General features: G+C 50.1%; 10 protein-coding genes across 10 annotated transcripts; 6 read left to right on the top strand and 4 right to left on the bottom strand.

The window, feature by feature from the left end:
• Nucleotides 1-1,683: 1,683 nt before the first annotated feature.
• On the top strand, nt 1,684-2,085 carry TRVA0_016S01332 (uncharacterized protein; the record flags this gene model as incomplete). The annotated part of the gene is made up of 2 exons (XM_076684509.1): nt 1,684-1,986; nt 2,038-2,085. The coding sequence occupies 2 exons, from the start codon at nt 1,684-1,686 to the stop codon at nt 2,083-2,085; spliced, it is 351 nt and encodes a 116-aa protein (XP_076541253.1).
• Nucleotides 2,086-2,378: 293 nt separating this feature from the next.
• On the bottom strand, nt 2,379-3,593 carry TRVA0_016S01310 (MATH domain-containing protein; the record flags this gene model as incomplete). Its single annotated transcript, XM_076684508.1, has 1 exon — nt 2,379-3,593. One exon carries the CDS (start codon nt 3,591-3,593, stop codon nt 2,379-2,381), a length of 1,215 nt encoding a protein of 404 aa, XP_076541252.1.
• A 1,434-nt stretch (nt 3,594-5,027) lies between these two features.
• On the bottom strand, nt 5,028-5,628 carry RPS25A (eS25 family ribosomal protein; the record flags this gene model as incomplete). The annotated part of the gene is made up of 3 exons (XM_076684507.1): nt 5,603-5,628; nt 5,109-5,413; nt 5,028-5,050 (listed from the first exon to the last, which is right to left on the bottom strand). The coding sequence occupies exons 2-3, from the start codon at nt 5,410-5,412 to the stop codon at nt 5,028-5,030; spliced, it is 327 nt and encodes a 108-aa protein (XP_076541251.1). The 5' UTR covers nt 5,413; nt 5,603-5,628.
• Nucleotides 5,629-6,117: 489 nt separating this feature from the next.
• NUP2 (nucleoporin NUP2) lies at nt 6,118-8,055 on the top strand (the record flags this gene model as incomplete). The annotated part of the gene is made up of 1 exon (XM_076684506.1): nt 6,118-8,055. One exon carries the CDS (start codon nt 6,118-6,120, stop codon nt 8,053-8,055), a length of 1,938 nt encoding a protein of 645 aa, XP_076541250.1.
• Nucleotides 8,056-9,083: 1,028 nt separating this feature from the next.
• On the top strand, nt 9,084-11,222 carry ILV2 (acetolactate synthase catalytic subunit; the record flags this gene model as incomplete). The annotated part of the gene is made up of 3 exons (XM_076684505.1): nt 9,084-9,178; nt 9,233-9,393; nt 9,463-11,222. 3 exons carry the CDS (start codon nt 9,084-9,086, stop codon nt 11,220-11,222), a joined length of 2,016 nt encoding a protein of 671 aa, XP_076541249.1.
• Nucleotides 11,223-11,789: 567 nt separating this feature from the next.
• Nucleotides 11,790-12,254, bottom strand: TRVA0_016S01222 (uncharacterized protein; the record flags this gene model as incomplete). Its single annotated transcript, XM_076684504.1, has 1 exon — nt 11,790-12,254. One exon carries the CDS (start codon nt 12,252-12,254, stop codon nt 11,790-11,792), a length of 465 nt encoding a protein of 154 aa, XP_076541248.1.
• Nucleotides 12,255-14,360: 2,106 nt separating this feature from the next.
• On the bottom strand, nt 14,361-14,824 carry ATP14 (F1F0 ATP synthase subunit h; the record flags this gene model as incomplete). Its single annotated transcript, XM_076684503.1, has 3 exons — nt 14,361-14,638; nt 14,702-14,753; nt 14,804-14,824. The coding sequence occupies 3 exons, from the start codon at nt 14,822-14,824 to the stop codon at nt 14,361-14,363; spliced, it is 351 nt and encodes a 116-aa protein (XP_076541247.1).
• Nucleotides 14,825-15,764: 940 nt separating this feature from the next.
• Nucleotides 15,765-17,336, top strand: ALD4 (CoA-acylating methylmalonate-semialdehyde dehydrogenase; the record flags this gene model as incomplete). The annotated part of the gene is made up of 1 exon (XM_076684502.1): nt 15,765-17,336. One exon carries the CDS (start codon nt 15,765-15,767, stop codon nt 17,334-17,336), a length of 1,572 nt encoding a protein of 523 aa, XP_076541246.1.
• Nucleotides 17,337-18,681: 1,345 nt separating this feature from the next.
• On the top strand, nt 18,682-20,019 carry MDJ1 (Mdj1p; the record flags this gene model as incomplete). The annotated part of the gene is made up of 1 exon (XM_076684501.1): nt 18,682-20,019. The coding sequence occupies one exon, from the start codon at nt 18,682-18,684 to the stop codon at nt 20,017-20,019; it is 1,338 nt and encodes a 445-aa protein (XP_076541245.1).
• Nucleotides 20,020-20,710: 691 nt separating this feature from the next.
• On the top strand, nt 20,711-22,768 carry TRVA0_016S01134 (uncharacterized protein; the record flags this gene model as incomplete). The annotated part of the gene is made up of 1 exon (XM_076684500.1): nt 20,711-22,768. One exon carries the CDS (start codon nt 20,711-20,713, stop codon nt 22,766-22,768), a length of 2,058 nt encoding a protein of 685 aa, XP_076541244.1.
• Nucleotides 22,769-23,725: the final 957 nt, after the last annotated feature.

Genomic DNA, 23,725 nt, shown 5'->3' with positions numbered 1-23,725 from the left:
TCTGCAGGGTTAGGCGGCCTGATCAAAAGAATGAGTTATGCAAGCTGTCGTTATTCCGATACTACAGCTGTGGGGCGGCAAGCGTCTGAGTGGGCTGTCAAGAGGGCAATTATTACAGAGCGATATGCACGGCAATATAATAATGTAATATCAAGCCTATCGGCAAGCCCGGTGAAGAATTAATTTAGCAGACACCGGAATTCGAGACGATCTAGTGAGGCGGGCCCCTTCTACTTTTTTCAAAAAAAAAAGCGAGTTCAAAAATGAGAATTGCAATTGTAATGAGCGAGCTTGGAGAAAGTTTTAAAAAAAATCTGGTTTCCAGGACTGGGGAATGTCCTTATATAAAGTATATACACAAGAACTACACGCGTAAAGTGGTATATACCGCCGTTTATACACATAAAGGAAAGACCAGAGAGAGCCACACGTCTTGGACCCCATCGCTGGTGGTTCCACACCGGGCAAAACGGGCATCCAGCCGCCAGGTGCCCGCTCAATTGCCGCATCATTGACAACCGAATTTTTATTTTATTTTTATCCTCACTGTATTCCGCTAGTGATAATTCAAAAAGCCTCTCGTCAATTTAATGCTCTCAAGGCCATATTTAGAGATCTCTTTGGCACGCCATTCTAACAAAAGCATTCCCTCAATGGGGACAGTGCAGCATCGTATTTGCCCAGCCTGGCGATTGGCTTGCTTATTCAGGCATATCTCAATCTGCACATTTTTAAGCTCCTTGGATGCAGCGCACCTGAATAGGCATGGATCGCCCATATTCCTTGCCCTAGATATTTCCCCATGTTGTCCCCCCGCATACACCTACATGAAGGTGCCATGCGAAATTCCCCAAACAACGATGTCCTCCCCCCCGAGGAGCTATCAATGGAGGGAAAGAGGGGAAGCTCGCTTCTTCTTCTTTTTTTTTTGCTGGTTGTCGGTCTGGAGCTTTCACTGGTCTAGGTGTGGGGAGAGTGAAAAATGAAAAAAAAAAGCGAAATTTCGCCCGGGTGAAACATGCAGGGATCGAGTTTGTCTTGTTCCCATTTCGCAGCCAAAGGCCGCCGCGCGCGGAGCGGCGAAGCGAACGCCGATGTGTAGTTTGTAGAAAATGACTCGTTTTTTTTGGGGCTAGCTATGGCACGCACATACGTAATTACATGCTTGTATCTTGCATATGTCGAGAAACATGTGTTTCACTACGTTGATCGCGGTCGGCACGCTACGACGCACCGAATACATTAATTGCACAGAGCACATATTGCAATTACAGGCGGGATACAGGTCAAGGGGGAGGAGGGGGAGGATGAGAAAGAAGGCGGAGCCCCTTCCTGTGCCAAACTCTCCATTGACTCGGTGTGGTAGCAACAGAATCCCGCTCCCGTCCTAGACTCAGCTCGTGCTGTAGGTACGACACCTCCGACTTGAGTCAACACAATACGGCCGGATTCACCCCTTACTGTCTTAATGGCGGCCGGTAATATACGCGAGATGCGGGTAAAGGCCAGCACAGCCCCTACAGGCGGGCCGGCCCGGATTAGCTTCGAGGCGTTTTTGACAGTTGGCGAACCTGCAGCGTAGGGGATGCCACTGTTTCATTCGTTAGAGTTGGCAGGGGCGCGTATAAAATAACGTGGCATTTCCCATCTCTTCTTTTCTTCATACACATTCACAAGTAAACAATGGATTTCATTAAGCAGGCCGCCGAGAAGGAGTTCGTCCAGGACGCTATGTCCAGCTTCTCCAACCAGAACCAGGACCAGAACCAGAACCAGAACCAGAACAACAACAACAACAACAACCAGCAGGGCGATTCCAACAATGGTGACAGGAACAACAACTCCCAGTCCCAGGGCCAGTCGCAGTCCCAGGGTCAGTACGACCAGTACATCTCCCAGGGTGTCGACTATGCCGAGAAGACGTTCATGCACACCGACATCAACAACAAGTCTGACGCCGTCAAGAGCCGAGACGAGAAGATCACTGTAAGTACCCCCTCCCACCTATTTTTATTTGTCCACGCTAACCATGCAAAGAACTTCATCTCCGAGAACATTAGCAAGTACACCAGCGGAAGCAATTAGATGTTTGATGTAGTATAACAAATGTTTTTTTTGCCATTCACTGCCTTGAAGAATTGTCAAATGGTGATGAAATGTGGAAATGTCAATCGCGCATCGAACCATCATGGTGAAACATTCTAGAATTAATGGCCCATTTAAGCATGATGAAGCATTCTAGAACTGATAATCGCTCATCGAAGCACTGTAAGCACTGTAAGCGTTGTAGAATGGTTGAATGGTCCATTGACGCATTGTAAAATGGTTGAATGGCGCATTGACGCATTGTAGAATGGTTGAATGACGCATTGTAGAGCCTAACGGCCATAAAGACTGCCCTTCATAAACTTGAGATGCACCGTAATGTTGAGCTGGTTTTGTGCCGAGATGATACCCTGCTGCCGCAGGTGGGATACTGTCTCAAACTCTGAAAAGCCATTCATCGTCGAAGTATAGCTCAGCGTCTGATTCTGCAATTGCTTCGTAATATACTTGTCAGAGTCACTGGGATTCCATGCCGTGAACGTATACTCCGTCGAGACCGGCCAATCAATGCAATTGCTTCGTTTCGGCCGGGCTTTGAGGTACATGGCAACTGGTTTGGCCCCTACTTTTGAATCCCCCGCCGTGGTGGTGGTACCGGGCGCCTCGCCGTTTGGATATAGCCGTATGTTCCAGTAATAGCCTTCAATATATACTGGCGGTCCAAGCACAAGACCCGTCGAGTCCTTGACCAGCGCGTCCCAATTGTCAATGAACCACGTGAAATCAGTCTCAATGATGTACCGCGAGTCATTGAGACCCAGTGATTTGAGGCTGGTGATATTCAATTGGTCTGCTACGATCCGCTCATTTTCACCGGGCGGTTCCGTAATGGTGGTAGGCTGGGTCGAGACTGAAAACACCTTTGAATGGTTTTGTGAACTGCGGGCACTAGACCTAGCACTACTGTCGTATTGGCCAGTGCTAGCTCGCCGGTCATAATAATAGTTGTTATTTTGGTAATATTGCCCATTGGGGGAGCGATTGTCGTGGTTCTGTCCATTGGGGGAGCGATTGTCGTGGTACTGTCCATTGGGGGAGCGATTGTCGTAGTACTGCCCATTAGCGGAACGATTATCGTAGTACTGCCCATCAGCGGAACGATTGTCGTAAGTGTACTGATTGCTGTATCGTCGGTTTTCATGGTGATAATTGTTATGATACCCCTGCTGAGGACTATTGGCTTCGTACGCGCTGCTATTACTACTACCACTCTGCTGCTGCTGCTGATAGTAGTAATTCCCATCATATCCATAGTCGTAATAACTCGGATTAGGGTGGCTGTAACTCCGCTGGTGCTGGTACTGGTGGTGTGGCTGCTGGTAATTGGTGGTGGAGTGGCTGTAATAATCGTGGGGCTGGTTGTACTGCTGATGCTGCTGCTGCTGCTGCGGCTGGTAGTCCTCATACTCGAATTCCCCATTCTGGGCGACATTCTCATGGCCGTAATGAGGCTGCTGATGATGCTCTACACTTTCATAGCCATTCATAGCGAAATTGGATACTTCTCTATCTTCGTCTTCTTGTCTCGTGTGTTCTACTGCCTTGGTATTATTAAATTTCCTAGATCGTTATGGGGTGAGATTGCATCGGACCCCACAACACGCACACACGCACACACAGGTTTTACTTTCGGTGGAGAGGTATGTACAAGGAATAAACTGCGAATTAAATAGTCCTCAAGAAGGGTTCTTAAAAAAAAAGGAGAGCCAAGTAAAAAAAAATGCAAGGCAGAGATCTGTTCAACCCGCCTCTGGTATTTAGTAAAATATGCAAAGTAGAGGGAAAGATGAACGAGAAGTGAACGGTGGAGCGTGTCGGTCATGTGCCTAAAATAATACCCCTGGGTAGCACAGTACTTTAGAATGCGGGTAGTTCCAGTTCCAGCCTACGGGGATAAGAATAGACCTTAGCCAGCCTCCATTTTGTGGTGTACGTAATTTATTTTAATTAGCATAGATAAGCGGTTTTCTAATTACAAACTACGTAGCTAAATTTGTTAGTTTTTCGTTAAACTTCCAGTTGGAAAAGGGCAAACAAGTCTTAGGGTCAGAAAATTGAGCTTTGGTATAGTTGCTATCTTCATGAATTGTGGTCAGAAGCAGAACTGATGTTTGTTTTTTCATCACTCGAAGTATAAAACTTGTGCCTCCTCTCCAAATTATAAAGGGTGATAACATACCTCAAATTAAACGGCAAATTACAATTGATTGTTCAAATTGTAACACCTAGTTCAATAAGTTAGAATCTTTCCTACTAGCATAGCAGTGGAATGACATCTCAAGATTTGAAGATAAATGAAAAGATCAGATGGTGATGCATGTTTTGTTCAAGCACATATATCCATTCGCCGAACAGAAAGTGTGAGGGTTTCATCATATTTTCAGCTTCTCTTCAAGCTCTCCAGACATTCTCATTCACTAGTAATGTGACATACTATTCCGGTTAGCGGAGGAAAAAAAAATAGCATAGTAAAACAGCTCCTTTGAATAAAGATCATAAACGAAGAATTCCTATAATTTGTTGGTCCTGCATATACTTCCTCAGAACAAAATTATTGGTTATAATCACCTGAGAATACAAAAGAGCCATATTCCTAAAGCTGGTTATAACTTACCCATTGAAACGATGTTCGTTGAGGAAAAAAAAAGAGGAAGAAAATTTCAATGGTGAAAATTTATAGCCCTCCCTCCGGAACCTCAACTTTTACGTTCTCAAATTTGCACACTCTACACACTATCTGTTACCGGAACTGTAGCTATAGCGACGCGTATTTTAACATGGAGCCTATACTTTTCTGCTAAGCAGACCAAGTACAGATAATGGGTTATCAAAGATTTTGGGCAGGTCAAGACTATTCAATTAAACAATTACAGCCATAATTCATCATAAATTATTCATATTTTTTTACAGACACCAGTACTTTACTCGGAGCTAGAGGCTCGGGCTATAAAAAAAATCGTTAGCATTGCACAGATTCAACAAAACTCACAGGGAAAACTTACTGTAGACGAGCTGCTTGGAGTGGTTAACAACTGGCTTGATGACGCCCTGCTCCTCGAGGTCCTTGAGGGCAACTCGAGCAAGGGAACCGTTGATCTTCAATCGGTCAACCAAGACGGAGACAGAAACGAGCTTGTAAGTAGCAGTCTCCTTGAAGATTCGGTCGTAGAGTGGCTGGTCAAGGATAACGTGGTGCTGAGCCTTGTCCTTGACCTTACCCTTGTTCCACTTCTTCTTAGACTTCTTACCACCAGCGGCAGCGGCGGCAGCCTTAGCGGCCTTGGACTGTTGAACTTTTGGTGGCATTCTACGGTTATTGTTAGCGCCTCAATACACTTCTAGCTTTGCTTGCCTCTTCTTGTTGTGAAAGAGCGGTCCAAAAGGAATAAACGTCGTATCGTCTGGGTATTTTAAAAATCTGTTCCGTCGAATATTCCCTCGCGCCAGCCTTCCAAACAACAACAAAAAGCTTTTCTTCTCGTTGGTTCTCACATACTCTTATGCTGTCGATTTGTCGTCGATTTGTTGCAAGGAACGAAAGAAAAATGTGAGTTTTGCGTATGGGAGTTTTTTCCCACTGGCGCGGCCCCAGCACGCGCGATCGATTAACTTAATTACGAATTAAGCCGCACGACTGCCATGAGTGGAGGTCCTGTGGAGTTGCCAATTATGTCGCATTGTTCTGCGTGCGCTCCCCCTCTCTTTTTTATTGCACCTAAAAACTCACGTGACTCAACCAGCCCTAATTTTTGCCCTTTCCCCATTGGGAATACCGGCCGTTTATTCCAAAATGGGGAGAGAGAGAGAGATAGGTAGGGATCGTGCAAGGTGCAGGTGGGAATTTGATAATTGAAGTTGGATCGGTTCATTTTAATCAATATAGGTATATTAATCGCGTCGTTCAATTGGCAAAACGCGTCCAGAGAATAGGTATACTGTGAGGAAGTTCTTTGGCACCTGTAACAGTTTTTTTTTTGACGTATTCCTATTAGTTAGAAACAGTTGCAAAATATGTCGGGAAAGCGGGCCAATCTTGGCCAGATTACTCGTGAGAACCCTGATGACGAGGATGAGAGTATTGACCTGGTGACCAAGGCAGATGCCTCTGTTATGGCTAGGAGAAAGATTGCTGTGCCGCGGTCGCGAAGAGCTGCTGCTGGCCAGGCTAAATCAAACCCTTTCTCGGCGCCAGCTGCTCCAGCGAACCCATTCGCTTCGTTCTCCAAGCCTGCTACCGGGGCTCCAACCACTAGCACAGCTTCCAATGGCAATGGCGCCGCTAATAATAATGACAAACTCTTGCAGCGACGGGCGTTGAACGAAAAGTTCGTTGCCAAGCTGAATGATCTCGCCAAGGACAATGTATATGGCGACTGGTCGAAGACTGTGCAGCAGTACATTACTTTCTCTAATCAGATCGAATCCGGGTCAATTAGCAAGCCTGAGGAGACTAAGCCAGCTCCAGCTAGTACAGCATTTTCGTTTGGCGCTTCAAGTGATAAGTCTTCGTTTGGTGCACCTGCGGGTGATAAGTCTTCGTTTGGCGCACCTGCGGGTGATAAGCCATTGTTTGGGGCTCCTTCAAGTGATAAACCGCTGTTTGGTGCTGCTTCAAGCGCTGGAGCCCCATCTTTCTCAAGTGAGAAGCCATTTTCGTTTGGCGCTCCAAAACCAGCAGAGACCAAGCCTGCTCCTTCGCTCTTCCAGTTTGGTAAGCCGGCGACAACAGCGTCCACTACGATCGATGCGCCAATGGCTTCTGCTCAAAAGTCTACTGCCACTGAGGCGGACAAGGTAGACGTTGAAAAGCCAGCGGCAACTACTCAATCTACTACCAAGGACGAGTCTTCTGACGAGTCTGATGACGAAGTGAAGGTCGAAGGCCCCAAGTTCACCCTAGCGGCTCCGCCAACCACCAAAGACAGTCCATTTTCGTTTAACAAGCCAACCAGCGAGACTGACAAGGCTAAGAGCGGCGCTGGGTTCAAGTTTGAGTCTACTGGCCCAGTAAAGAGTGTGTTTAAGTTCGATGCGCCTGCAAAGGAGGAGCCGGCAAAGGAAGAACCGGCTAAGCCGTTCAGTTTCGGTGCTTCTACTACTACGTGGACTCCTGATAAGGGCATTAAGTTTGGATCTGCCGACATCGCCAGCGCCAATGCCAGTGCCAACACTAAGCCAGCCTTCAGCTTTGGTTCCACTACTTCTTCTACTACTACCAATGCTGATAAACCGGCTTTCAGTTTTGGTTCCACTACTTCTTCTACTACTAACAATGCTGAGAAACCGGCCTTCAGCTTTGGATCTACCAATAATCCTGCATTCAGCTTTGGATCCAGCACTAGCACTACCGAAAAGACTGACGATAAACCAAAGTTCACATTTGGAGGCGCAGACAAATCGAGCACGTCCAATGGCCTGTTTGGGTCCGCCGCAGGGGCCACCAAGCCATTCACGTTCAACGCGCCATCGACAGGGTTCTCATTTGGATCAAACCCTGAGACCAAGCAGGGAGAGCCCAAGGGTGCGGCTGAAGGCGATATGGGGGCCACCGATGAGTCGGCTGCAACCACTCCTGCTGCGGCTGAACACGACCTTTCGGAAAAGGGTCCAGGCGAGGAAGAAGAGGACGTCAAGTACGAGCAGCGGGCCAAGCTCTACGAGCTGGTCAATGGCGAGTTCAAGGTCCAGGGCCTTGGCACTCTGCGAGTGTTGACCCACAAGCAAACCAAGAAGAGCCGAGCGCTGCTTCGGGCCGAGGGATCAGGGCGAGTCATTCTCAATGTTCTCCTGCGGTCCCAGATCAAATACACCACGGAGGGCAAGGGCCAGGTAAAGCTCATTGACTTCAAGGCAGACGGCAATCCTACTACGTACATGCTGCGGGTCAAGACGCAGGAGGACGGTGAGAAGCTCCGGGATGTTCTCGAGACGGAGAAGAAGGGCAATTAAGCATACTTTAACGATATCTGCATGCCATATTTTATTATTAGTATTGTATTCCACTACACCGCACCTGCTGTACCTGTTACGTACTGCTGCTACGTACTTTATACACTATGTATATATCGGCTGGCGCTTCCCTGCGGGTATTACACGCGCGCCGGACATAATTCCTCGGATCTGAAGGAAAAAAAGACCTATGAGTAATTCGTGAAATGAGTAATTCCCATGCCGGATCGATGGGAGGAAGGAAGACACCCACGCTCGGCCGGTCACAAAAGCAAAAATCAAAAACCCTGGAAAAACAGGCATTGACGAAGACTATCAATTGCCCCCCTCATCTCTGTAGAGGAGAAATCAAACGGAAAAGACGGGAAATTATGTGTAGTCCCATTGGTATATTGAAAGAGAGAGAGAGAGAGAGAGGTTCAAAGATGGGCCATGTCGACATGTGAAGCGCATCATGCCCGCAAGCGGGGGCCGGTTCCGCTATACCGCTCCTCCGCACAGCGCGTACGATTGGCATTATAGAAGCGCTAATGTGTTACGTAGAGGCGGATGTGAAAAAAGTATGAGTCGTAGAACTATAGTGTGCCGATACGGAAGCATAGTGAGTCAATTTTTTTCTTGACATGTTAACGAGGGGGTCTGGATATAAAGTCATTCACTCCCCCCTATAAACCCTATCGCTTTTCTTTATTATTTGAAACGAAGCTCATCTTCACATAGTTGGTTGCTTTCCAGATCGTAGCCCTCTCTCTCTCTCTGGAATAAATACATATATACCGTCCTGGCCTTGACTAATTGGTTTCCCGGAATAACCCAGCAAGACCCGACCGACGGCCCGATATCGGACAGTAAAAGGATTTCAGCCTTGGAACAGCCTCTCACGTTTGATTTATATATATAAAACGATACGATTGGGTCCCTTTTAAACCCTTCCCCTTTTTACCCCAGCCCGCTTTTACTATTCTTCCAAAATGCTCAGAGCAGCTATAAGATGTCGTCCCATGGCGTCACGCGCTGTCGCGCGACGTATGGAGGCCACTTTGAAGAGATACATCTCCAAGAGCTCGAATAAATCAGCATCCCTCAGCAGCTATTCCCAGACAAAACCCCATGATCCCACGATGTACGTTTTTTTTGTCCAATCCCTCCAGAGTAGGAACTAACCTATTTTTTGTAGCTCGCGTCCGCGGCCAGCGCCTTCATTTAATACCGAGGTTGACGAGCCGACCCCGGCAGAGACCCCGGCGAACCACGCCGCTATGGATGACTCCTTCATTGGCCTCACCGGCGGCCAGATCTTCCACGAAATGATGCTGCGACACAATGTCGACACTATCTGTAAGTCATTTCCTGCCTTATCGGCCATTTTTTTTGTTTTTTTCAGGGGTACTAACTTGTATGTAATAGTCGGCTATTCGGGAGGTGCCATCCTGCCGGTTTTCGACGGCATTTACAACTCGCCGCACTTTAAATTCATCCTTCCTAGACACGAGCAGGGCGCCGGCCACATGGCCGAGGGCTACGCTCGAGCCACCGGCAAGACGGGTGTCGTCATTGTTACCTCTGGCCCCGGTGCGACTAACGTGGTTACCCCGATGCAGGATGCCCTCTCGGACGGTACGCCAATGGTCGTCATCACCGGCCAGGTCGCGACCCGGGCTATTGGCACCGACGCTTTCCAGGAGGCCGACGTTGTGGGTATCACTCGATCATGCACCAAGTGGAACGTTATGGTCAAGAACCTTGCCGAGCTGCCGCGACGACTCAATGAGGCGTTTGAGATCGCTAACTCGGGCCGCCCAGGACCCGTCCTCGTAGACCTGCCAAAGGACATTAGCGGTGGTATGCTTCAGGAGGCGATTCCCACCGAATCGACGCTTCCTTCCAAGTCCCTGGCGCACCTTTCGGCGCTCGCTGTGTCGCAATTCCAGCAGGAGGCCATCAAGCGGTCGGCTGCCTTGATCAACGGCGCCAAGCGACCCATCATCTACGCCGGTAACGGTGTCATCCAGAGCGAGGAGGGCTCCAAGCTCCTCCGAGAGCTTGCTTACCGGGCCAACATTCCGGTTACTACCACGCTGCATGGTCTGGGCGCGTTTGACGAGAACGATCCATTGGCCCTGCACATGCTGGGTATGCACGGTTCCGCCTACGCTAACCGGGCTATCCAGCAGGCCGACGTTATCATCGCCCTTGGTGCGCGGTTCGACGAGCGAGTCACGGGCGCGATTACCAAGTTTGCTCCCGCCGCACGGCTTGCGGCTCTCGAGGGTCGAGGCGGTATCATCCACTTTGAGATTTTGCCAAAGAACATCAACAAGGTTGTTGAGGCGACCGAGGCCATTGAGGGTGATGTCGGTGCTAACCTGGCTAAGCTTTTGCCCATGGTCAAGCCGGTTGAGAAGTCGGTGCGATCCGAGTGGCTCAACAAGATTGCCGAGTGGAAGGAGAAGTATCCATTTGACTACGAGAAGGACGCTCCAGGCGAGCGAATCCGACCGCAGACCGTCATTAAGGCTCTTTCCAAGCTCACGAGCAAAATTCGTGACAAGACCATCATCACCACCGGTGTTGGCCAGCACCAGATGTGGGCGGCTCAGTTCTTCCGGTTCACCCACCCACGATCTCTTGCCACTTCTGGCGGTCTTGGAACCATGGGTTACGGCCTGCCGGCTGCCATTGGCGCCAAGGTTGGCCGTCCAGATGCGACTGTCATTGACATTGATGGTGACGCTTCGTTCAACATGACTCTCACTGAGCTCTCCACTGCGGCTCAGTTCAACATTGGCATCAAGGCTGTTGTTCTGAATAACGAGGAACAGGGTATGGTCACTCAGTGGCAATCTCTCTTTTACGAGGACCGATATTCCCACACTCACCAGCTGAATCCAGACTATATGAAGCTTGCTGACGCCACTGGCGTCACGGGCATCCGAATCGAGAAGCTCGAGGATCTGGAGGCTGGTCTTCAGAAGATGCTCGACACCGAGGGCCCTGTCCTTTGCGAGGTTATCGTTGATCAGAAGGTTCCAGTCCTTCCAATGGTCCCAGCTGGCAAGGGTCTTGATGAGTGCTTGGTTTACGACGAGACTGTTGAGCAGGAGCGAAAGAAACTCCGAGAAGAGCGTCTCGCGCGTCTCCAAGCCAAGGGCTACAAGATCAAATAATTCTTTTGGCTGACAAAAATTTTGGAGGAATAAACCCTCACCTAGCATTGTACTATTTAATACGACTAATGTATTCTCTCTCACACACATATTAAGTTCTCACCTACCCATCCTTGGTAACATGCAAGCTGCTAAATTTGCAATTGACTCCTAAATAACTCCACGAGGCCCCCCCCCCAAAGAAGTAATCCTTCTTCAATTGACTTGGGGGCACGCCCCCAAACCCCCGTGGCTCCGCTGCGCGGAGAAATTCACTACGAAGTGGAGTTCCAGGTGAGTCTGGCGGAGGGTCATGCATATATAGGTTCTCAATCCGTGTGCATAATGATCATAGGTCATACATAGGTTCTCAATTCGGGGACTTGCGTTTCTTAGATCATCTATAGGTGCTCAATTCGTGAAGATACATAGATCAGATGCATATTCTCAATTCGAGGGTAAATATAACTGTATATTATAATATTACAAAATCTAGAATTGAAGGAATCAGAGATGTCAATAACAGCACGAACCTTAGTATTGATACTCTAAACGAGAACATCACTACTCTTCTAAGCCGAAGGGCTTTTATTTGTCGACGGCCACAACCACATCACCCACGTCAACCACGGCGTCACCTACGAGAGTCCCAGCATTACCCAGAGCGTCGCTGACGAGCTTTCGTTTGTCGACAGCCACAACTACGTCGCCCAGATCAGCCGCAGCATCGCCTACGAGGGTACCGGCATTACCCAGAGCGTCGCTGACGAGCTTTCGTTTGTCAACAGCCACAACAACATCGCCCACGTCAACCACAGCGTCAACTACGAGAGTCCCAGCATTGTCCAAAGCGTCGCTGACAAGCTTTCGTTTGTCGACAGCCACAACTACGTCGCCCAGATCAGCCGCAGCATCGCCTACGAGGGTCCCGGCATTGTCCAAAGCGTCGCTGACGAGCTTTCGTTTAAAATTACCCTCATCCTTTGCCAATGGAGCTGCCGTAACGACGGATGCCATAATAGCAACGGCGGTAACGATACTGGAGTACTTCATTATGATGATTGATGGAACAGATAGAGAACTTTTTAGGGGGAATTGGTTCTATATTTATGACTTTCCGAATTGCGTTTTCGACGGAGAACTGCTTGCCATCTCGGCGGAATGGCTAAGGACGTGGATCGATAGCGTGCGCTGATCGAAGAATTGACGTGCCGGTTCCTGTATTCACCGAGCCAGCGAGATCTACAGAGATCGACGCTGTCAACGTAGGCTCAATTAAGCCAAAGTTAGCCTTCAAGTACTGTCTGTACTATAGTATGGGTTATTTCGGCAAACCTGATTAAGTTTTAGAAATGAATGGTCACAGGTAAAAGTCTTATTTGTTTAATCTGATAGTGACTATCGGTTCGAAAAGACCTTGACCTCTCTTCTGTATAGGAATGGAGGAGGGGAGGGGATGTCTTTTCCTGCATTATGGAATACATGCATGCGTTTGCATTCTAGGAACAGGGGTCATCACCTATAGACGTATGTGCATCTCATGAACAATCAAGGATCCAATTCGTCATCCTCTGCCGTCTCAAGCCCCCCTGACAGAAACTAGAATTGCAGACAACAAATTGCTATTCTGAGGGGGCCGGATTTATCAATTTATGGGATAGGCCCTTATTACATGTACCGGTTATTGCCGTCTTCCGAAACCACCGCCACTTAATACCGTACTATGACCGTACTGAATAAAGCATGTGGGCCTTCGGATGCAGTGGCCGACTCCGAAAGGGTCGGATAGCGCTCGAATCTGATGCTAGAAGCTATGGTAAGACCTCTGATCTGAAGTTCCATAACGTTGCCGGTATAATTAGGATAATCATGGGAGCCAAGGAGGCTGTATCACAAGCCACCCCTATCGTTGGAGACAAATATGTGGCTGTTCTGGAGTGCCTTAGGGAATGGTAAAACATTCCAATGGCCAAAAAGTTCACGGCTCCCTCTTCGGTCCTTTCGCGTTGTTAGTTGCATCGTTTAACACTTTTTAGCAAGAATCACTGTGGAACCACAAGGGTGGAAGCTGGACTTTGACCTTAGTGACAAGTGGAAACCCTTACGGAAATTGCAGCCGTCGAACATAGAGAATGCTCTGTGCACGTCACAGTCAAGCTGGATCGGAGAACCGCATAAAGGCGATAGTGTGCCTGTTTACTGTCCCTTTGAGTAATTGAAGGCATATTGATAATGTTTTTGCATTTGTTGACGTGAACGCATCCTTAAGTAAAAGATGATACACTTTTGTACTAAATATGGGCTTGATGTTAACTGGAGCACAGTCGCTGTGTTTTTATCGAAACCAACTTCAACCATCTTAGGCTTTCAATCATTTTGGCTTAATCAATCACAGGGCAAAATAGTGCTTAAGAGAGTCAGGGTTTAAGGGATGAAAATACTCAAATTGAGTGGTCATCCGGGCTGAGAAGTATAGCAAAGATGGATCCATGAGCATGATCTTAGGTCTTCATCTATGAAACATGAGACATAAAAGACTCTATGATACACAGTGCCTTATTGGTGAATTGCAGTATTCAAAATTGACCAGCTTTGTACATTTCGATCCTCTGGAACAATTCGTTATTCGCTAACCGCATGGATCTCGACTGCTCAAGTTGGTGGCAGCCCGTCCTTGGCAATTGCTGGGATCTGGAAGACCATTACCGGTAGTCAACTCTTCAGACGTAAAAGCATTGCATTTCTCCAAGCCCAATAGTGGAATGATGACTTTATAGAACACGATTTGAGGAGGGTGAGCGATAATGCTTTCAAACAATAGATCGGCAGTGTCAAACACATGCGTTGCTAAAGAGAGGCTAACAGTATTATGTTTGATCTATCGGCATGCTGAAAGTAAAAAAACACTCTCAATGGATCTAGAGTCTAAACTTCAGAATACGAGCTCTAGTAGTACGATGGTGATCCATTTCCCGGTACATATGAAGATTCTAATAATACGACCGGGGATTAAACATGAACCACCTATTTGAATACTATTGCATCCAATTGAGCCTTCGCTCCAATACAAAAGGGTCTACGTGCATTGCAAATATAATACATCATCATGCTTTTGATTTCAGTCAAGGGAGATTCGTGGAGTTTATCTTCTTCTATAACTTAGTGGTGGGCCTTGGTCTCGGCAAACTGGTCCTCAACGACGAACCACTCCTCCATGGAAGCGGCTGGGGCATCCTCACCCTCTGGAATGGCGGTCTCGACCTCGACCTCCTGGGCCTCGTACTGGGCCAATGCATCAGCCTCAGCGGCCTCGAGCTTTGGGGCCTGTGGGGCCTGTGGAACGTTCCATTGTCGGACCTCGCCCTGGGCGTCGGCGGCAGTTCGTGGAGTTGGCTTGAAGGCCTTCAACTCCTTAAGGTAAAGGTCCTTGACCAGGTCTACATTCCCAGGTTAGCGGTCTCTCCCTCTCTTTCCGTGCAGCAGCGTATATATGTACTTACCTCGCTTGATAGCGGTGGTCTGGATGGATCGGGCAAGAGTTGGGACTCGTCGCTTGATACATGGTTAGCCAAGAGATTCAACTGGAGGGTTAGAATACTTACAGCAACAGTTCGAGCGAACATTTTTATCTTCGAAGCGGACTTGGTTACACAGGTGCTGGAAATATCTTTTTCACTGTACCCTGTGGTTTGGGAGGTCGTCGGCCAATGGGAGCGGATGGTTGGGTTTTCCGGGACAAAACCGGGTAACTTTGAAAAATTGGCAAATTTCCGGGTCACGTGCCACATTTGTATTGGAGCGGCTCGCTTGTCAACACTAGTGTGTCGTCAAGGAATTAATTGTAAAGCGTACAGTGTAGAAGTGCCATCAATTGGCTGGGCTCATCAAAGTCAAAGTCCAAGCATGTAGTTCCCTCTCTCCATGCTTGTATATAGTATACTGTACACAGGGAGAGGGAACGCGTTATACCACTCCGACATGATTGAAGGCTGACTAGTAGTGAGTTGATCCGTAACTAAAATTGACTCCGATAACGGAGAGCGCCTAAATGTTCTTATCAACCGTAACCTATCGCTGCCAAGCTCTCCGCGCAGCGGAGCCACGGGGGGTCGGGGAGCTGGCCCCCCGGTCGGAGTTCCACCCCCATTTTAATCGCTGCGGCTCATGCGGCTCGGCGGGGGACTAGAGCTCACAACGTGTAAAAAGACAAAAATTGCGGACACGATTCTCAATTGATGCACAAATACACCTGATAACAGTAGAGGTTTAGTGCAGCTGTGTACCCCTGTGTGTCGTGATAGAGGAGTAAGGTGTTCGGAGGAGGAGCGGAGGGCTTCGGACTGACTCCGGCAATCGGCGCGGGTAACCCTCCGAACTGTGGGGTACAGCCATTTAGCCGCGAAACACCAGATAATATATAAGAGATCTACCGTGGAGCAACCAGCCTCCTTTGGCCAGGGAAACGAGTGCATTTATTATTCTTCTTCTCCTTTTCTCCTTTTAAAAAATAGTATGTCACGACTAGTGTCCAAGAGATTCGCACCGCTAGCCAGCAAAATCAGAATGGGATCCCTCGGAATGCCAGTCGGCCGGTTGACCGCAACCGCGCTGTACCACACGAGCCACGCCAGGATTGAGAACCCAGGAACTACCAAGGGTTACGTGAACAACGAGTTCGTCGAGTCCAAGACGACCAAGTGGATCGATATCCACGACCCAGCCACCAACTACGTCGTGTCGCGATGCCCCCAGTCCACCGACGCCGAGCTCAAAGCCGCAGTCGATGCGGCTGAAGCCGCATTCAAGACGTTCAAGAACACGTCGATTCTGTCGCGACAGCAGATTGCATTCAACTTCGTCAAGCTTATCCGAGAGCACTGGGATGAGCTGGCTGCTTCCATCACCCTCGAGCAGGGCAAGACTGTTGCCGATGCGCGAGGTGACGTCCTCCGAGGTCTTCAGGTCGCTGAGGCCGCTTGCTCCATCACTTCCGAGCTTACCGGCTCCACTCTCGAGGTCTCCAAGGATATGGAGACCAAGATGTACCGTGAGCCGCTCGGTGTTGTGGCCGCTATCTGCCCATTCAACTTCCCGGCCATGATCCCGTTGTGGTCCATCCCATTGAGCATTGTTACTGGTAACACGCTCATTCTCAAGCCATCTGAGCGAGACCCAGGTGCTGCTGTGCTCCTTGCCGACCTGGCTCGACAGGCCGGTGCTCCTCCGGGCGTTATCAACGTCGTCCACGGCTCTGCCCCAACCGTCGACTTCATTCTCGATGATCCACGAATCAAGGCCATCTCTTTCGTCGGTTCCGACAAGGCTGGCAAGTACATTTACGAGCGGGGTACTGCCAATGGTAAGCGAGTCCAGGCTAACTTGGGTGCTAAGAACCACGCTGTCGTTGTTCCAGACGCCAACAAGAACTCGACTCTTAACGCCATTGTTGGCGCCGCTTTCGGTGCTGCCGGTCAGCGATGCATGGCCCTTTCGGCTTTGGTCACCGTCGGCGAGTCGCGTGAGTGGGTTTCCGAGATCGCTGAGCGGGCTAAGCAGCTCAAGGTCTCTGGCGGCTTCGTCGAGGGAACCGACTTGGGTCCAGTCATCACGCCACAGTCCAAGCAGCGAATCATCGACATCATCGAGTCCGCTGAGAAGGAGGGTGCCACGATCCTGTTGGACGGCCGAAACATCAAGGTCGACGGTTTCCCAGACGGCAACTTCGTTGGTCCAACCATCATCACCGGTGTCAAGCCAGGCATGCGATGCTACGACGAGGAGATCTTCGGCCCGGTGCTGGTCGTTGTTGAGACCGAGACCCTCGACGAGGCCATTGAGCTCATCAACCGAAACAAGTACGGTAACGGCAGCGCCATCTTCACCAACTCCGGCCCTACCGGCTACAAGTTCCAGAAGGAGATCGAGGCCGGCCAGGTTGGTATCAACGTGCCAATTCCAGTGCCTCTCCCAATGTTCTCCTTCACCGGTAACAAGGGCTCCTTCCTTGGTGACCTCAACTTCTACGGTAAGGCTGGTGTCATGTTCCTCACCCAGTACAAGACCGTCACCTCCCACTGGCGAAGCGAGGATGCTGTCGGCAACAAGGCTGACGTCCACATGCCTACCCACCACTAACCTCCTCACCCATCTTTATTTAGTTTAGCACTATAAATTTACTTAGTAGCTACCAACGATTACTTTGATAGACCCTCCCGAGCTCCTGTAGCCCAAATATTCCTTACTCAATTGGCAATTTCCTGCCTACTATTCGAGGGCCAGCCCTCGAGCTCCCGTGGCTCCGCTTCGCGGAGATTCCTTAATCAATTGGTTAATCTCCGCCATTATTATTCGTACCTGAATGTTATTCGAGGGCCAGCCCTCGAGCTCCCGTAGCTCCGCTTCGCGGAGAAACCACCATTCCATTGTCAATCTGGCGTGTGAAACCAAAGTTTAATATGTAGATCCCGGGGAATGGAATGTGGTAACATTGAGCTGTCTTATACTCCAAAGCTAGGTAGTAATGCTGCAGTAATTCGGATGGTCGGCACAAAGTGAGCTGTTAAACAGATTGCAAAAGAAAAAGAAAAGAGAGTTTAATCTATCCGTAATTGACTTGACTTGTATTGCCTAAGTTGTAGTACTATCCGTAGATGGAGGCCGTAGTGCATGGAATGTATCCGGAGAAATGCCGAGAGGGGCACGGCTGTTACCGAGAACGATTGGCACATCGCACGGCTGTAACAGGACGACCTCAACATGACGCAAAAGGTGCCATGACGCAAAAGGTGCCATCGCATCGACTGCAATTAAAGTTCTCCCCACCCCCGGAATGTAAGTGTGACTACGAGTTAATTTTCTAAGCTTATGAAGAACCGTGTGCGACATTGCAAATTCTATGGTTTCATACTAAGAATAGCAATGGTACGACCAGCGATACAGTCTTTAAGCTCGGAATTACGCATTGAACGGAATGGATTACACCTTATTACTCAGAAGATAATACAATTTCATGCTACGATAACCTCCGCGGAGCGGAGCCCCCAGGGGGGTTTGGGGGGACTGGTCCCCACATTGGTACTAGTACTAGAGTGTTATTCGAGGGCCAGCCCTCGAGCTCCCGTAGTTGGGGGCTCTTCCCCCAAACCCCCGTCAGCCATCCCTCCGCGTAGCGGAGCCCAAGGGGGGTTTGGGGGGATTGGTCCCCCCATTAATGCTAGCAGCAGAGTGTGTGTACTCGAAGCTTCGGGATGGAGGTGGAAAGATCTAGAAGGGGGCGGGGGGTCGAGGAAAAACTCCCAACCGGGAGCGGAACGGAGTTCCGACGAGGGTTGAAAATCGATATATTTTTCGTTTCATTGGGTTAATTTGAACGATAGAGAAGGAAGCGATGATTAGAACGCGGATTTGTGCGACTCGGGTGTTTACGCCAAGGGTTGCGTTTGGCGGGCGGTTATTCCACAGCTCTGCCGGGCGGCTGGCGATGAAGGATCCGTACGGAACGCTCGGGGTGGATCGTAAGGCGAGCGCTAGGGAGATCAAGAAGGCATACTACCAACTGGCCAAGAAGTTCCATCCCGATGTGAACAAGGAGTCTGGGGCGGATCAGAAGTTCCAGGATATCCAGAGCGCATATGAGCTGCTGAGCGACGACAAGAAGAAGGCACAGTTTGACCAGTTTGGGTCTGCGGCGTTTGACGCCAACGGAAACGCTCATCCCGGTGGGTTTGGTGGGACTGACGATCCGTATAATCCGTTTGGCAGCTTTGGTGGGTTCAATTTTGGTGGCGCGGCCGGGGGAGGCGGCCAGGGATTCAGTTTTGAGGACATTTTTGGCGCTTTTGGCCAAGGAGCCGGCCGTAGCGGGCGTCGACCTGGCGGCGGGGGTATGATGCACTACAAGGGAGACGACATAGAGGTAATGGCGCATATTACGCTCGAGGACGCGGCTACGGGCAAGCCCGTACAGGTAAAGTACTCGACGCTCGACGAGTGTGGCACCTGCCACGGCAGTGGGCTCAAGGCGGGCCAGTCCAAGAAGACGTGCGGCGCGTGCGGCGGCACCGGCACCCAGGTGCACCTCATGCAGGGTGGGTTCCAAATGGCGTCAACGTGTGGCGTTTGCAAGGGCTCTGGTGTCACGATCCCGCGGTCTGGCGAGTGTGGGACATGTCACGCCCAGGGTGTCGTCCAGACGAGCAAGACGACGACGGTCGACGTTCCGTCCGGTATTGCTGATGGTATGCGGCTCAAGGTTGCTGGGGCCGGTGATAGCCCGGCTGTGTTGAGCGCCTCGAACGTCCAGCGGTCCAAGGGCGATCTCTACGTCAGGGTGCGCGTTAAGCCGCACAAGCTGTTTGAGAGGGTCAAGAATGACCTGCTTTACGTCGCTAGCATCCCTATGACGACTGCGGCTTTGGGTGGGCGCGTTGCTATCCCGACGCTTAGCGGACACAGCGTACAGCTGAATGTACCGACGAGCACCCAGCCAGGCACCACTATCACCATCCCCGAGCAAGGGTTCCCGCATCTCAACCGCAAGGGTTACAAGGGCGATCTGCGAGTTACGTTTGACGTCAAGACTCCGCGTGCGACAACGCCGCAGCAGACATCGCTGCTCGAGGCTCTCGCCGATGCATTTGGTGATACCACCGCGAGGCGTACCACCAAGCCCACTACCACCCCTCAAGAGAGCAAGGACACCACCAACCCCGAGGAGAGCAAGGACAATGGCCCGGCGAAACCGACGGACGAGCATAACAAGAAAGGGTTTCTAAAGAATCTCTTTAAGCGGCATGACAAGGACTCCAAAGACGAGTGATATATCCCGCGCACTAACCTACACCCTATTACTATTAACACTGTGTATAAATTCTACTTGTAAATAGCCCTCAATACACTCATACAACGCAACTACATGCTCAATTGCTCCACTACACATTTTTGGAGCACATAGCTTTACCCAGCTCGTATTACCCGGTGTCCCGTAGACGATGTGCCCATAGAAGGTGAGTTGAACGTGCTTGCTATGTCTAAAGGCTACATTATGGAATATGGTAAGGGCAAGGGTACAGTCGTTGTCTGTAACCCCCTTTGTCGCGGTGCGCGAGATACGCTCCCGATTAGCGATCAGGACGCCTCGATTTGGCAGGCTGTCTCAGACACTTTACAGTGGGTGCCTGTCTCGCGCGCTGCCAACAGGCGCCCGACAAAACCGCCCCTTAAAACAACTGTCCCGCTGTTTCAGCATTGGACACAAGGCATCTCTCAGGGTAAACACACGCATTTTTTTCTCCGTTTTCCTCGAAGACACAACCGTTTTGTCTTTTTTATCTGCCATTTGCCGTTTTCGTGCCATTCTTGTGTGACAAGGGTCGGCCCCATTGCCTTTTATATAAGCAGAACCATTTTACCAGTTATAATTAGCAACCCCCTTTTGTTGTTGGCCGAGAGGTGAAAGAGAGAAAGAGAGAGAGAGAGAGAGAGAGAGAGAGAGAGAAAAGAGGTGGAAGATGATGAAGATGTCGGCCGTGGTGGACGACTTTGAGGATATATATCTAGATGAGCGGGCGTCGCGCAACTCGTCTACGTCGACGAGTAGCGCGTCGGACTCGCTCGACGAGGAATACGAGACAGACGCGACTTCAACAACTAATTCTATAATCGACCCGCATAAGCTGAATGGGTACGCTCTTAATTCACTTAAATCGCAGAGCTGCTCGAATGGCCTGGCGTCGCGCCGCGAGTCGATGCCTGAATATGTCAAGCGCAGGGACTCATTACCAGACAATTACAAGCACACGTCTCTTCCGGCGTCTGCAAACAGCATTCCGCGTCAGCATGACTTGTCTAGTGGAGCGGCCAAGATTCTGTCTCGCCATCGGTCCGTGGGCATGCTGCGGCGCACCGCAGATGGAGCGGCGGGAGCGGCTCATGCGGCGGCGATTGCATCCCGGGCCTCCGATATCGCCCTAAACAGCAACCCGGACTTTAGTCTGACGCGGCACGCCAGTGCTGGCGGAAGCCGGGGCACACTACGCAAGGCTGTGTCGACTTCGAGGCTGCCGTCGATGCGGGTGCCCCATACTCGCTCCTCTAGCGGCAAGCTGACCCGCAAGCAGATTGAGCAGCAATTCGATAACGACGGTGATGATATTGATGACTCTTGCATATGGAACGTTCCACTCTCTCCAGCCCTGTACGCCCAGCAGCAGCAGGCCGGGCTTAAAAAGAACCACCCCGTAGCCAGACTCGGCGGGAGACCACCAATTAATAATACTAATACCAGCAGCATGAAAAATACCCCCATCACACCGCGAAGCGGACTCCATCATAAAGGCTTGAGCGCAATTAAGGAAATTGAGGTCGTTGACAGCGTTCTTCGCAGTAGCCCCTCAAAGATAGTTGCTGGCGGCATTGAGGGTCTCGGCGAAGACGCTGAGGCGCTGACACGGCAGTTCCAGGTCCTGAACGGTGATATCGAAGGACCTCACCGGCGATCGTCGAACCCACTGCCTTCTTCTTCAATTGCGCCCTCAATGGCCCCAAAGCGACGCATAACCACCGATCCCATCGTGAATCAGCCCCAGGCCACGGTGGTCAGCCGTACGCGACCAACGTACCTGCCTCCTAAATCCGCCCAAGAGGAGCGAAAACATCGCGAGGAGTACCAACGGCTCGTCCAGCAGGTGGCACTCGCCGACAAGAAGCGCGAAGAGCAGAAGAAGCTCGAGCTTGAAGCGCGACGTAAGCAAGAAGCCAAAGACGAGGCCGAGTGGCGCGATCGCGTACTTCCGCACTTTGATACGGTGTGCAAGGATGCCAAAACGCGAGAGCTGTGGTGGCGCGGCGTTCCTGCGCGGTTCCGGTCGACAGTGTGGAAGCGCCGTATTGGCAACCGGCTTCAAATCACTCCGCAGGTGTACGACGAGTGCGTGGCCAAGCCATGCAATTGCATCGAACAGATGTCGCGTGACGCGTCGAGCACGTTGCCCGAGCTCAAAATCTTTGACCGCGAATGCGGTCCTCTTCATGCCGACCTGGTCACCGTTCTCAGGGCGTACGCGGCGTATCAACCGCTCATTGGATACCGCAAAGGCATGAATAGCATTGCCGCTATGTTCCTGCTCAACATGCCCAAGTACGAAGCGTTTGTCGCCATGGCCAACTTATTGGATGACGCGCCACTCGTGCGGGCTGTCTACTTGGGAGACGAACAAACGTCGAACAACTACTACTACTCCTTCCTTAAAGTGCTCAATGCCAAGCTACCGAACCTGTACAAGCATTTGGGCGAGGTGCGGCTCTCTCCGGAGGCGTATCTAGAGCCGATGATCCGGTCAATGTTCTGCGGGCTGCTTTCTATAGACGTTACGAGCCGCGTGTGGGACATTATGATCTTTGAAGGGGACGGTGTGCTGCTGCGGACGGCGCTTGGCGTACTGACGGCCATGGAGTGCCGTCTATACGGCGACCGAGCCGAGCTTCTCAAGGAACTCGAGGCGCCTCGCGTCGACAAGGATGAGAACAGCTTTATGCTCGCCGTGCGCCAGGCGTTCAAGGCTACCTAGACTTATGCTTCTTGTACCATATATTTATTCCTAATGATTCTTTTCTTTAGTCCCCATTGATTATTGCTTATCTTCCTATAGATCTATTATTCTTAGCTAAATGGCTGATATCTTTTCATCCGTTTCTCAGACTATTGTATTGGTGTGCATTAGCCCCTCCATTATTAGGTAGTGTTCTGGGCTCTGCCCTAGACCCCACAGTTACAAGGATACCCCCCCCCCCTTTCTCTATGCAGATCGAAACAAGTGTTTACTTCTTAGTTCAATTCTTTAACGACGCTATTCCTCGGTTAATTACGGCCCAGCACCTACCAGGTATGCCTCTCAGTTAACTACCGTAATGGTATCTACCATTCATGGCTCAATGTCTCTAATATCTCTCAGTTAACTACACCGAAGGAATCAGCTCGCCCTCTGATATCTCAGCTAACTACCGTAACGGTCTATGCTTCTAGGCTCAATAGTTTCACTATTTAGCTGCGCTTTTTTATTTTAACACCTCCGACTGTCCTTGGTTAACTACGATTCATGGCCATATACAACATTTCTCAATTAGCTAATGTCCCCATATTCCATCTTGACGTCTGTTTCAGAGTTTTAAAACAAACCTGATTTAATTATCAACAGTTACAGTATGTGCATTTGCGAACCGAGCGGTAATTCGTCGGACAGCAGCGGCAGTTGGGTTACCTATGATTCGAAGCTCGTCGACATCCAATTCTGGTCCAACCAGGCGTTCTGCTACTCCCTCAGTAACTGATAAACAGACTAGCTTCTCGTCGCATCCCAGAACAACCTTGGACTCGCTTGAAATTGATTCAATAGACAATGACACATTGCCTCTCGAAAGATGGATTGCGGTCTCGCCAGGCAACTCGAAGCTGTTGATATTAATCGTTACGTCTCTTTCAGAATTTTGAACATACCGAATAAGATGATTAAGTACGTTCTGTTGCC

Source organism: Trichomonascus vanleenenianus (genome assembly GCF_965637985.1).
Source record: "Trichomonascus vanleenenianus strain CLIB 3782 genome assembly, contig: TRVA0_016S, whole genome shotgun sequence".
Lineage (NCBI taxonomy): Eukaryota > Fungi > Ascomycota > Dipodascomycetes > Dipodascales > Trichomonascaceae > Blastobotrys > Blastobotrys vanleenenianus.
The sequence above is the reverse complement of the archived record's forward strand: the minus strand, read 5'-3'. Positions and strand labels throughout refer to the sequence as shown.